The sequence below is a fragment of the Sphaeramia orbicularis genome, chromosome 1 (assembly GCF_902148855.1).
Source record: "Sphaeramia orbicularis chromosome 1, fSphaOr1.1, whole genome shotgun sequence".
NCBI lineage: Eukaryota > Metazoa > Chordata > Actinopteri > Kurtiformes > Apogonidae > Sphaeramia > Sphaeramia orbicularis.
In genome coordinates this window covers 16427481-16441497 of record NC_043957.1, presented here as the reverse complement: position 1 = coordinate 16441497, position 14017 = coordinate 16427481, and the positions used below count along the sequence as shown (strand labels likewise).

Here is a 14017-nt window from a genome sequence, read left to right as displayed (position 1 = left end):
GAGTGAATACGGAGAAACAAAACATGCAAAACTCAAAGCCTTAATCTCACAGATAAATACTCTGAGTCTGATAAATGAATTATGTACAGGTTAAATCATATACCTTGTAATTTGGTAAACTGTAAAAATGATTGAACATTGAACAGATATTGTTGTTTCCTTTCACTGACAAATGCAGACAAAGGAGTATCATCATATCTGTGACATCACATCACGCTTTCTTGCTCCTGAGAATCTTCTCTCTTTGCTGCAGTGACTGATTTCAACGCCGACACATTGACGTAGTCAGGATAAGACTGTAACTGATGGACAGAAAAAAGAGTAGACTGAATAGAGCACATTCACCAAACATCCTGAAATGTTTTGACTAAAAAAACACATACACAAAAAAACTGATCTTTTCTCTGGCTGAATTTCAGAGTTATTTCTTTGTTTGTGAGTGATTTTGAACGTGTAGGAAAAAGGGAAACTAAAGAAATCAAATCATTCAATAGAGAAAAATAAATCCAATTTAAAATAATAAATCAGTCTGTACACCAGTGTTTTTTAACCTTGGGGTCGGGACCCCACGTGGGGTCACTTGAAATTTCTAGTAATTGATAAAAAAAAAAAAAAAAGTGTATACACACATATATATATATATATATATATATATATATATATATATATATATATATATATATATATATATATATATGTATATATATATGTATATATATATATGCATTTATATGGTGAGTTTAGAGAGACAACCACAATACATAAAAGACATGACAAACTGAAGCTGAAACTGAAGCACTGTGGTACTGTTTATCTTTCAAATGTTCGATGTGGTCAGTTTCAGATGCTGCAGCTCTTTCATAATTCATAGTTTGAGTTCTTGTTTGTTTAGTATTAATTGTCAGCCTTGTAAATACAAGCTGGATTGTATATATATAAAACTATTACATGATCAAAAACAAATCAATTTTTGTATAAAAAAAAAAAAAAAAAAAAAAGTCTCTGTTTTGATTGTCTGGGGTCGCCAGAAATTTGTGATGTTAAAATGGGGTCATGAGCCAAAAAAGGGTGGGAACCACTGCTCTACACATTAGAAACTGAGTGAGAAGTGAATATTTAGTGCTGCCTTTTTCTCCAAAAGTTCTTAATTATTCATAATTATGTATAGATATATAAACACATTAAACTCATGTGTGTGTGTGAGGGTGTGAGTGTGTGTGTGTGTGTGTGTGTGTGTGTGTGTCCATATATCAGTGTCTGTCCATATATTTACCATTTTAACCTTCAGTGTTGTTCTACCTGACTTAATACACCTTTTACTATCATTATTATACCTACTATACGGCACAAAAAACACAGTGTAACAGGCTGTTGCATCATACACAGGTATCTGACGTAGAGAATGAATGTCATTGTTAAAAAAAGAAGTCACTAAACACAACTCAGCAGGTCTCCTTTCACTACAGCCACAGCTGACCCACATACATCACGTCAACACAATGAGCAATATTTACTGAAGAAAATGACAAAAACATACAAATGTTCATCAGACACATTATGCTCACCAAAACTACTGCTTATTTTTTAGTTTGTTTGTTACCAAATTCATTTCTTCTCCTCTGCCAGGCATTGATGAAATCTAAACCCATATATTTATTTTATTCAAGTCACTACAGATGTAGTTTGTAGCTGAACTTACTATGACTAATATTGTCTTTGTCTGCAGAAATCTAATGCCTGTTATTTTAGACTTGCTACATTGGCCCTGTGTGGACATCTATATATCAGGTATATTTTATATTTATTAGAAACTCCAGAGGCTGCACTGATGATTCTGAGCCTCAACGTAGATTTATTTTACCAGCAACACATGATTGTGAAATATGATTAGACAAACGATCTAACATACTGATACACAAATGGAAGCAGTGACCATGAGAAAAGACACCTAATAAAGAAAACAGACTATTGGGAATAATTTAATATTCATAGAACAAATTTAAAAATGAGCACTGATATTTAAACACATACACTGACCCACAAAAACAGAGGAAAGACCAAAGACCCACTGATGAGCCAACACCTACACTTCAATATTTCTAAATATTACTTTTTTTTTTTTTTATTCCTTCTTGAATCGCTTCATGTTTGGACATCCTCTACACTCATACTGTTCCATAGATTCACTCTGTACAAAGAGATACAAAAGCTTTTCTTTGTTTTCTTTGTGTGTACTTAAAGTTATGATATTAAATCACTTCAGTGACTGAATGTTGTTGGACTATTTCCTCCTAACTGATAATTCCTGCCTTTGCTGCCTGATATTCTACATAATCTGTGAATTTTTATCTCTGACTGTAAAAAAGTATGAGAGTGTGTTTGATCTCAAAACCCAGCATTGTGAATTAATCATTTAAAACTTATTGTCATCACCATATCCTACAAATCCTCAAATTATTCATATTTTTTGTGAGTTAACTTTGTGACCTGTATCAGTCTCACTCACCACCATATTCTCAGGAGGATTCAGTCCAGTGTTCAAGCTCTGAGTTTTCTTCTTCCTGGAGTTAAAACAAAATACATATGAATTTATGTGAAACTAAAAAATTTTTTAATGAAATATGATGTTTCTTTCTTATTTTACCTGTTCCACAGAGTCAGGAAAATCAGAGCCATGGGCAGGAGACCCACCAGCATCACCTTAATAATATTCATTGTGAATGAATATTGGATGAATGTCTTGTCTATAAATAGAGATAACATATACAACAGGAACTTTTTATCAGTTAGAAACACACTGGGATGCACTGATTGCAAAATTGTTGGCTGATACCAATGTTACTCTGTTTTTTTTTGTTCATTTTTATCCCCTCCTTAACAGCAAAATCCTCACAGAAATTATAGTTAAAATTATACTTTTTCAACCCTTTCACACCTTCATTACCTGTGAATGAACAGAGTCAAACAGACAAATTTACAAATAAACCTTCAATATAACACAACAGATAAATATCTGCTACTGTCATCAGTGAGAAAATTAAAATCAAAGGTTATTTTATCATAACAGAAAAAAACTGAAGAAAAAAGTGACTTCCAGTGAAATCTATCATTAACTGAACATAAACTCAGTGTCTCCATCCACTGTCATTGATCCAACTCCATGGGTTTTACTGATGAATCAATGTTGTAGAAGATGACAGGGTTTCCACATTCCCTATGGAGAATTTGAACGTCCAAGTGGGTCATATGTGACGACCATGAAAATACGACAAACTGCATTTTATACCAATTATTGACACGTATTGATAGGATCAGTGGATCAACAGGTATGAAACATTTTATATCAGTAAATACTTTTGGTGAACGATGGCTGTTCAAGTCTATGTGGGTTAAACAAAATGTACAAATGTAAATCTTAAAAGTATATACACAACGTACCAGATAGGACAAGCAGATGTGAGGTGGAGTTCTGTCGTCCTCTGCTGTTCTGGGCTTCACAGTAATAATTCCCACTGTGTTCAGATCTGAAGTCAGTGATGGTGAAGTTCTGTCCTGATGCTTTTGGTGAGTCTTCATCCTCCTTGTACCAGGTGTATTTAGTAACAGGTGGGTTTGCATCACTGGTACAGGTCAGAGTCACTGAACTGCCCTGAACTATCTGACCAGACGGACTCACGGACACAGAGGGAAGTCTGGGAGGATCTGGAGGAGATTTGACAGAATAAATGAATGAATGAATATGGTTCCTTTGTTGCTGTATGATGTGTTTCAGTGATTTGCAGATGCATTCTTTGCTGCATCAGAATCTCCAGAGAACAGAGGATTCTCATTGGATGTGTCACATGACACTGGACATATTCTACAAAATAAAGCATTTTACTTACATTTTACATCAATATGAACATACTTTGACATGTTCAACCCCAGACTGTTCTCAGTTTGGCATGAATATGATCCAGAGTCAGAGGAGTTGATGAAGCTGAGGACAAACTGCTGTCCTTCACCTCTTGACTGAAGTTGATTCTTTCCTCTCTTGTACCAGGTGTATTTAGTAACAGGTGGGTTTGCATCACTGGTACAGGTCAGAGTCACTGAACTGCCCTCTATAATTTCACCAGAGGGACTGAAAGACACTGAAGGAACCGTTGGAGCAACTGGAGAAGAAAACATTAACAAAACATTTTAAGAGATAAAATCATAGTAATGTTTGATTTTTGACTCCACCCTCATAACCCACCAAAGTATAAAGCTGACAGATGGAGACAAGATGGACAGAAGTGGTGGAGACACTGGTCACTTATAGAAACTATAGTTTGAACATCTCTCCAGTACACAGAGAAATCTTTTGCAAATCCATCCAGTCATGTTACACTGCATTAGATAAAAACCTCCACTAGATGGAGACATGTTAGAGGAAGACTGTGGAGTAAACTCACACACTGGAGGAGAGGAGAACATCTCATAACCCTTAACAGCACAGGAAATGGTATCTTCAGAGGAAATAAAGGTGAAATAGGAGGAGGATATTTCACTCCAAATCTCTTTTCTGTTTTTGATCCAGGTGTATTTGTAATTGTCAGGTAGACGACAGCTGCTGTGACACTTCAGCTCTACTTGGACACAATTAGAATTCCTGCAGGATGATGATCTGGTCACATGGACCTGGAGATCTGGACGTTCTATGAAAAATAAAGAAACATTATGTTAAATGAACGATTTAACAAACACACAAAAAACTACACACATATACAGATTTTAACCATTAGATGAATGTATTTCTGTATTTCTGAAGCATTTACCTGTGACAGTCAGAGTGACTCCAGGTGAACCAGTATAATGTCCACCAGGTTGGTTTGTTATAAACCTGAACTGGTACTGAGCTGAGTCGCTCTGTCTCAGGTCTGAGATTCTCACAGAACAGTCGTTCTTATGGTAAGGAAAATGCACACGATATTTGTACTCTGACTTTGTTTTCAGATCTACAAGGTTAATGCCGCTATTAATAAACCAGAATGTTTCCTCAACTGTAGTTACATGACTTCCGATCCACTGTGGATATGTGTAGGTGCAGCTCATGTCGACTGTTGATCCTTTTAAGGCACAGATCTGAGTAGAAGTGTAAGTCACTCCCCATTCATTCTGACCCTGAACAACTGTAACAGAACATATTAAAAAACAAATATAAGTCAATGGATAAATCAATTAAAAGATCATCATTGTGGTTGTAGAAAAAGGTAAACTGGATGAACCTCAAAAACAGAGACACTTTAATCTATAATCACTGAAAAACAATGCAGTTGTTCAAAGACATCAGCCAAAAACATTTAATAAATCATCCGACATATTACATTAATGTAGTGTTCAGCTCATAAACACCTGAAGTCTAACTATGTTTAACTCTTTATCCTCATATCTGTTTAATCCATCAGATGATCAGTAACACCATAGTTATTATTGTTTGAGTCTGATCTGTTCTTGGTTTGTTTCCTCTGTTCACTCTGTGGTCAGATGGATGGAAAGAATAACACAGAAATGCAGAACACAGAGGTGTTAGAAACTTTTCAAAGAAACTATGATGGAAAAAAGAGAAGTTTATTTAGTTTGTGACCATCAGAACAATAATAAACTTAATTTGGTAAAAGTACTGCACAGTAAAACACTAGAATATGGTAAGAAATAAAACAGGAAATCTTGTATTTATACAGATGTGAGAAAGACTAAAACTGATCTAACATGTTTTTACATCACACTGTACATCTGATGTTGAAAAGTTTTGTTCTGAAGTACATTTGAGTGATTTATTGATTAGAATACTTGTAGATGGCTTCAGATAATGGTTAAAACCAAACCAGGACATGTTAGAACTCATTAAGTTATGGAAAGCTGCAGATCTCATCTCCGGAAAAAAACTGTTGTCAATTACAAACCAGAATGATTGACTGATGTTTGCTGTTCACACAGTTTTAATATGTAACTGTCACATTAAAAATCATTCTGTTAATGTAAATAAAGATATCCAATACCTGTAACAGAGAGAAGGAAGACGATAAATCCACTTGCTGATGTTAAACTCATCGTTGTTGCTGTTCTCATCCCACTGTCTAACTCTGACTATAGATTAATTAAAAGATGTTAACAGATTCATTTTTAAAAAGAGTCATAACATCAGTAAATAATTGAACTTACTGGAACAGATGTTTTCTTGTCCAGATGCCTCTCCTCTGTGGTCACTGAACTGAAAAAGAGGCTGTTAAACAGCATCATTTCCTTCCTATTTTTACCTCTACCAGGAGGTATTGTGATCACTTTGCTTTGTGTGTTTGTTTGTTTGTTTGTTTGTTTGTTTGTTTGTTTGTTTGTTTGTTTGTTTGTTTGTTTGTTAGCAAGATAACTCAAAATGTTATGGATGGATTTTCATGAAATTTTCAGGAAATGTTGATACTGGCACAAAGAACAAGTGATTAAATTTTAGTGGTGATCGGAGGGGGGCAGATCCATCTTGGCGGAGGTCCTCACTCTCTGCTAAAACTATTTAGAGCAAAGCTTGAAACATTTTAACATACTTTCTGAAAATAATGAACTCTAATTTTTTCACCTGTCAGTAATAACTCTCTGTCACATACATAGCAGCAGCTGTGACAGGAAAGAAAAGGTGCTACATCCTGTGTAGATCAAGGCTCAGTCTGTCATTTCCCGTGATGTGGTATTTGACAATATATACATGAAGATGCTAAAAATATCCAGATAATCATGATGTTTAAAAACAGATACGATAGATTTATGATGGAATACAACCCCAGTTCCGAAAAAGTTGGGTTATGAAGCAAAATATGAAAAAAACAAAACAAAAAAAAAAAACAGAATACATACATACACTGAGTAAATTTTTTACACTGACTGGATACACAGAATGGATTTTATGAAAAAAAAAAACAAAAACATAAAGGATGTGAAAGGGATTATTTCGTATTTTTGGGGCAAAAGTGAGCATATGTGGAGAAAATGGGTGGGGCTATGGGATTGCAAGTATAAGATACAACTACAATGTAGCAGTCTGTCAAAAAAATTTGTTTATTGAATTAACAGTAACTTCAGAGGTCAAACTTTGCAAACTGTCAATCACACCTGTCAATCAACACCTTCTGTTTGACTTGTGATCTTATTAATGGAAAAAAAGGTTGAAGATGGAACACATTATTTATTAGAAATTCCTAAAACAATAACAGTGAGAAAAACCACTCCTAGAAAAAAATGACTTCAAAAGTTTGGAGAGAAGTTCAGTGTGAGTCCATGGGAGACAAGGCTCTTAGGAGCAGCCTCTAGTGGCCATGAGTGGTATTACACATTTCACTTTGGAGCCGAGGTCCTTGGTCCTTTGGTTTTGTTGACTGTGCTGTACAATACAGCTGAATCCTCTGCAGTTTCCTCAACTCTGTCTCTGACATAGAAATACAAGATTAATCAGGTGATTGTAAATTGATTTGATGTTTAAATACAAGAGAATGTCAGATCTCACCTCTGCTCTTTGCTGTTGTTATGAAATGTGACAACAGAGTACTCAGGAAATGTTGGTTCCTTCTTGTGTCTTGGGCACCGAGCTGGTCCAGTGTTGGAGTAAACTGGATCCTCCCTTTTCTGAGAGAAGTTGACGGTGGCGTAATGAAGGTTGTCCTGCTCCTCTGGGTGTCTGTGATTAGGTGGACACTGCACAGACAAAAATACTGTTAAGGAAACATTTCACCTGCGTACGACTTTATCTTAAATGGTGCATTCAGAGAGAGGACAGCAATCTGCTGAAAAGACCAATATGACAGAAAACAACATTGAAGATATTCTATCAACATGTCAACAAATGTCAGAAAGGAGATATAAAACAAGTGAAAAAAGCAGGACAACTTCTGGTGAATGTAATCACATCATGAGTTGGTTTCAGTGAAGAACAACATGATGAGCTGCAGTCAGATGACATTTTCCAGAACAGTTTGTTTTGTACTAAAACACATCTGTTCTCACCTGTTGGCTGTTGTCCGCTCTGTCTTCAGGTTCAGATGATGTTTTCAAAGCCCTCATTCTTCTAGAGAAAAACACAATGAAGAAACAAATGCAGCTCAGACACATACAAATCCATTGGTTACCACATAGATCATGCACTGCTTCCCTTTGTCCCCGACATGAATCTGAAAGGAATCAGTTTGTCGTCTAAACATGTATTGGCTAATGCAACAAGAATCAGACTTTACACTCCACTGCTGCCCCTTCATTCAGTTCAGGTTAAACATCACTTCATTCTTTCATTCTCTGCTGCCTGAGGTGCACAAACTGTTCATGTCACATTTTTGTTATAAAAAGTTGTAAATCCTAAATCTGATGTGTGTGGAATAATACACTACAACCAGTGAAGGAACAAATCAGAACACCAAAATGAGTTTTACTGACAGAAAATGCTGTCTGATAAAATGGTGAACACAATCTAAACCGACAGTGATCTTTTATAGATGAGCCTTATCATTTCTCTGCTGTGATGTGTGTGTTCTGTGATCTTTGTCATCAGTGGATATTTAGTGAATTACGAGGGCTGTTCAATAAGTTCATGGCCTCACCCAGAAATACTGGTTGTTATAATACAGGATGTTACATTCTTTCGTGATGGGATAGTGATGCTTGAACATCGATGGACCAAGTGCATTGCTGTAAATGGAGATTATTTAGAAAAATAAAATATAAATTATCAGTCTGTGTTGTTCTTTTCTGGGTGAGGCCATGAACTTATTGAACGGCCCTCGAACACAAACTACAGTTGTGCTTTTCAATAACCTTTTGCCAGGGCTGGTTGTGTGTTCTTTTATATTTGAAGTGTATTAGTAGCTATGAATACTGAACCTTCCAGACACAGATAGGTTTATATTATAATCACTTCAGACACATTCACTGTTCTCAGGTCACTATTGTGAAAATATTATCATTATTACTGAACCTCTGGTGAATAAGACCAGTCAGTTAAAAGAAGGAGAAAATTAAATTACGTGTTTAACATTATATATCAAATGTTATGTGTTTTTTATTAATTGACATTACATTGTAAGAACTTAATTTTAATGTTGTTGTTCTTGTTGTTCTTGTTGTTCTCTGTTGTTCTGTTATTGCTGTTTTTTGTTGTTATTATTATTAGGTGTTGTTGTTGCTTTTGTTTGTTGTTGTTTTTTTGTGGTGAATTGTTAACAAATATGCTACGTTACTTTGACTCTCATTATAGCTTTTTGGGTTTTTTTTCAACAAGTGTGTTTATTAATTTTGCATTATTGAGGAGCAAAGGCTGCACACCGCTGGAGGCGATGCTGCACAGACAGCCTCACCTACCCGAACGGCACCGCCCATCAGGTGCCGTGCAGCCCGCCCCCCAAAACTGAGTGTGTCATGTCACACACTCCCTCTGCAACAAATAATTAATAATAAATGATACAGGTTCAAAACAGAACTATCACAGTAAGGCTCATCTTCAATAAAATAAACATGACAGGGCAGTAACATGCAATAATTGTCACAGTCCGAGACATAAGTCATCCTTTAAAGTCACTGGTGGTCCAAAAGTGAAATGCATTTCAAATGAAACAAAACACAGACGAACAGACATAAACTAGATATATAGGAATATTCATTTGTTGGTGGACATACACAGAGAATATGCCTCTGACTATCATTATAGTTAAAATAGCAATAAAAGAGGAAAACATCCAAGGAGTTGAATAACTTCCATGCACTGCATAAGGTCTTGGCCTTACCATGTATAAACTGAAAGTCACTAAACCCCCAACAGAACTACTTTTCCTCCCAGCATGAACTGAAAGCAGTTCTCCAAAAGCACCACAGTTTCAATGCTTCTATACTCGTCTGGGTTTTATTTTTTTTTTTAAATGAAGAAATGGCTGATGGATCAAATTATATCAAAATTGTTCCCTGGCTCATGAATTCAAGGAAATTTAATTTACCTGACTAATAGGAAGACAGAGATGAGGATTATGGGAAGGACAATGGCAACAGTCACTCCAGCTGCTACTGATTTCCATTTGGCTGAAAAAAGAAGAAGAAAACACAAATATAAAAATATCAAATAGAGCAACACAGCACATGTTCACAGTTTTAAACAGACTTGATGAGATGATAAAACTTGTAAATGCAAATACAAAGAAAAACTTTAAACATCTGTAAGTCTAAGAATTGCACTGGCTTTCTTTACAAAATGTTTAACAAATGTGCATTAAAACGCTCAACATTTGCAAAGTGTGACTCTCACTATGTTTTTAGTTTTTTTTCTGAGTATATGTGCAGTTAAATGCAAAACTCACATGATACAACAATCAGATGTGAGGTGGAGTTCTGTCGTCCTCTGCTGTTCTGGGCTTCACAGTAATAATTCCCACTGTGTTCAGATCTGATATCAGTGATGGTGAAGTTCTGTCCTGATGCTTTTGGTGAGTCTTCATCCTCCTTGTACCAGGTGTATTTAGTAACAGGTGGGTTTACATCACTGGTACAGGTCAGAGTCACTGAACTGCCCTCCACTATCTGACCAGACAGACTCACGGACACAGAGGGAAGTCTGGGAGGATCTGGAGGAGATTTGAATGAATGAATGAATGAATGAATGAATGAATATGGTTCCTTTGTTGCTGTATGATGTGTTTCAGTGATTTGCAGATGCATCCTTTGCTGCATCAGAATCTCCAGAGAACAGAGGATTCTCTTTGGATGTGTCACATGACACTAGACATATTCTACAAAATAAAGCATTTTACTCACATTTCACATCAATATAGACGTATTCTGACATCTTCAACCCCAGACTGTTCTCAGCGACACATGAATATGATCCAGAGTCAGAGGAGTTGATGGAGCTGAGGACAAACTGCTGTCCTTCACCTCTTGACTGAAGTTGATTATTTCCTCTCTTGTACCAGGTGTATTTAGTAACAGGTGGGTTTGCATCACTGGTACAGGTCAGAGTCACTGAACTGCCCTCAATGATTTCACCAGAGGAACTGAAAGACACTAAAGGAACCGTTGGAGCAACTGGAGAAGAAAACATTAACAAAATATTTTAAGAGAAAAATCATAGTAATATTTGATTTTTGACTCCACCCTTCATAACCCACCAAAGTATAAAGCTGACAGATGGAGACAAGATGGACAGAAGTGGTGGAGACACTGGTCACTTATAGAAACTATAGTTTGAACATCTCTCCAGTACACAGAGAAATCATTTGGAAATCCATGCAGTCATGTTACACTGCATTAGATAAAAACCTCCACTAGATGGAGACATGTTAGAGGAAGACTGTGGAGTAAACTCACACACTGGAGGAGAGGAGAACATCTCATAACCTTTAATAGCACAGGAAATGGTATCTTCAGAGTACAAATAGGTGGAATAGGAAGATAATGTTGCGCTCCAAATCTTCTGTCTGTTCTTGAACCAGGTGTATTCGTAATTGTCAGGTAGACGACAGCTGCTGTGACACCTCAGCTCTACTTGGACACAATTAGAATTCCAGCAGGATGATGATCTGGTCACATGGACCTGGAGATCTGGACGTGCTATGAAAAATAAAGAAATGTTACGTTAAATGAATAATTTAAGAAACACACAAGAAACTACACATAAAGATTTTAACTATTATGTGAATGTATTTCTATATTTCTGAAGCATTTACCTGTGACAGTCAGAGTGACTCCAGGTGAACCAGTATAATTTCCACCAGGTTGGTTTGTTATAAACCTGAACTGGTACTGAGCTGAGTCGCTCTGTCTCAGGTCTGAGATTCTCAAAGAACAGTCGCCCCAGTAGTAAGAATAATGAACACGATCTTTGTACTCTGACTTTGTTTTCAGATCTACAGGGTTAATGTCGCTATTAATAAACCAGAATCTTTCCTTAACTGTAGTTACATGACTTCCGATCCACTGTGGATATGTGTAGGTGCAGCTCATGTCGACTGTTGATCCTTTTAAGGCACAGATCTGAGTAGAAGTGTAAGTCACTCCCCATTCATTCTGACCCTGAACAACTGTAACAGAACAAATTAAGAAACAAATATAAGTCAATGGATAAATCAATTAAAAGATCATCATTGTGGTTGCAGAAAAAGGTAAACTGGATGAACCTCAAAAACAGAGACACTTTAATCTATAATCACTGAGAAACAATGCAGTTGTTCAAAGATATCAGCCAAAAACGTTTAATAAATCATCTGACATATTACATTAATGTAGTGTTCAGCTCATGAACACCTGAAGTCTTATTATATTTAACTCTTTATCCTCATATCTGTTTAATCCATCAGATGATCAGTAACACCATAGTTATTATTGTTTGAGTCTGATCTGTTCTTGGTTTGTTTCCTCTGTTCACTCTGTGGTCAGATGGATGGAAAGAATAACACAGAAATGCAGAACACAGAGGTGTTAGAAACTTTTCACAGCAGCTATGATGAAAAAAAGAGGAGTTTATTTAGTTTGTGACCAACAGACCAATAATAAACTTAATTTGGTAAAACTATTGCACAGTAAAACACCAGAATATGGTAAGAAATAAAACAGGAAATCTTGTATTTATACAGATGTGAAAAACACAAAAACTGATCTAACATTTTTTACATCACACTATACATCTGATGTTGAATTTTTTTTTTTTTTTTTCCGAAATACATTTGAGTGATTTATTGATTAGAATATTTTTAGATAGCTTAGGATAATGGGTCTAACCAGACCAGGACATGTTTGAACTCATTAAGTCATGGAAAGCTGCAGATCTCATCTGTGGACGATAACTAGTCAATTACAAACTACAATGATTGACAGATGTTTGCTGTTCACACAGTTTTAATATATAACTTTCACAATAAAAATCATTCCATTAGTATAAATAAAGATCTACAGTACCTGTGAAAGAGAGAAGGAAGACGATAAATCCACTTGCTGATGTTAAACTCATTGTTGTGTCTGTTCTCATCTCACTGTCTGACTCTGACTTTAGGTGAATTAAAAGATTCAATTCAATTCAATTCAACTTTATTTGTATAGCCCAATATCACAACAAGGTTATCTCAAAGGGCTTTACAGAGGCAGTTGGAGTAAACAACAGTCAAATAAACAGCAAGAGAATGAGTAGTGTCCAGGGCATCCCCCGTCCTTAGACCCTCCTTCTCGGCAAGGAAAAACTCAAAACCCAGTGGGAAAAAGGAGAAACCTCAGGGAGAACCACAGTGAAGGAGAGATCCACTCCCATGGACAGACAGGCTATAGATGTTAAAAAGATGTTAACAGATACATTTTACAAAAGAGTCAAGACATGAAAAAATAATTGAACTTACTTGAACGGGTGTTTTCTTGTCCAGATGCCTCTCCTCTGTGGTCACTGAACTGAACGTGAGGCTATTAAACGGCTTTGTTTCCTTCCTATTTTTAACATTAATATTCATGCTGAGATAAATCTCATAGATAAACAAAGCTAAAACTATTTAGAAAAACCCTTGAAACATTTTAATATACCTACTGAATATGATGAACTCTAATGTTTTCACCCGTCAGTAATAACCCTCTGTCACACCCATAGCAACAGCTCTGACAGGAAAAAAAAAAACTGTTACATCCTGTGTAGATAAAGACTCACTCTGTTATTTCCTGTGATGATGTATTTGACAATATACACATGAAGATGCTAATAAAAACCAGATAATCATGATGTTTAAAAACAGATACAATAGAACTGTGATGGAATACAACCCCAGTTCCAAAAAAGTTTAGTTTAGTTTATTTTATTTCAGACACAGACATAATACAAAACATATGGAAGAAAAAAATAAAATAAAATAAAATAAACAATACACAAATAAAAAATCAAACAACAGGAATAAAAAAAGTAATAATAAACAAGACACAAAAAATCAAAGAGTAGAAAAAAATTTGGGTTGTGGAGCAAAATGTGGAGGAAAAAAAAGCATCAACAAAATACATACATACA

The 14017-nt window shown here is 35.7% G+C and overlaps 2 protein-coding genes and 1 long non-coding RNA gene across 3 annotated transcripts; all 3 read right to left on the bottom strand.

The window, feature by feature from the left end:
• Positions 1 to 206: 206 nt before the first annotated feature.
• On the bottom strand, positions 207 to 2756 carry LOC115412434 (uncharacterized). Its single transcript, XR_003934344.1, has 3 exons — positions 2645 to 2756; positions 2507 to 2561; positions 207 to 302 (listed from the first exon to the last, which is right to left on the bottom strand). It is a non-coding gene; the product is annotated as an uncharacterized LOC115412434 (long non-coding RNA).
• A 659-nt stretch (positions 2757 to 3415) lies between these two features.
• Positions 3416 to 6165, bottom strand: LOC115417456 (B-cell receptor CD22-like). Its single transcript, XM_030131387.1, has 5 exons — positions 6024 to 6165; positions 4800 to 5153; positions 4533 to 4679; positions 4005 to 4154; positions 3416 to 3702 (listed from the first exon to the last, which is right to left on the bottom strand). The coding sequence occupies exons 1-5, from the start codon at positions 6091 to 6093 to the stop codon at positions 3416 to 3418; spliced, it is 1008 nt and encodes a 335-aa protein (XP_029987247.1). The 5' UTR covers positions 6094 to 6165.
• A 1054-nt stretch (positions 6166 to 7219) lies between these two features.
• On the bottom strand, positions 7220 to 13541 carry LOC115417447 (B-cell receptor CD22-like). Its single transcript, XM_030131376.1, has 10 exons — positions 13368 to 13541; positions 12937 to 13024; positions 11709 to 12062; positions 11257 to 11592; positions 10798 to 11076; positions 10344 to 10607; positions 9987 to 10068; positions 8014 to 8074; positions 7517 to 7704; positions 7220 to 7438 (listed from the first exon to the last, which is right to left on the bottom strand). The coding sequence occupies exons 1-10, from the start codon at positions 13473 to 13475 to the stop codon at positions 7348 to 7350; spliced, it is 1851 nt and encodes a 616-aa protein (XP_029987236.1). The 5' UTR covers positions 13476 to 13541; the 3' UTR covers positions 7220 to 7347.
• Between the last annotated feature and the right edge of the window lie 476 nt (positions 13542 to 14017).

Excerpts from the sequence above, each read along its gene's own strand:
- LOC115417447 (XM_030131376.1), bottom strand. The coding sequence starts at position 13,475 with ATGAATATTAATGTTAAAAATAGGAAGGAAACAAAGCCGTTTAATAGC. Across the intron at positions 11,077-11,256 it reads GACTGCATGGATTTCCAAAT|CTTCTCCAGTTGCTCCAACG; the intron begins GATTTCTCTGTG and ends TGTTAATGTTTT. Across the intron at positions 8,075-9,986 it reads TCTGTCTTCCTATTAGTCAG|AAGAATGAGGGCTTTGAAAA; the intron begins GTAAATTAAATT and ends GTTTTTCTCTAG.
- LOC115417456 (XM_030131387.1), bottom strand. The coding sequence starts at position 6,093 with ATGAGAACAGCAACAACGATGAGTTTAACATCAGCAAGTGGATTTATC. Across the intron at positions 5,154-6,023 it reads CTTCCTTCTCTCTGTTACAG|TTGTTCAGGGTCAGAATGAA; the intron begins GTATTGGATATC and ends GTTCTGTTACAG. Across the intron at positions 4,680-4,799 it reads AGTCACTCTGACTGTCACAG|AACGTCCAGATCTCCAGGTC; the intron begins GTAAATGCTTCA and ends TATTTTTCATAG.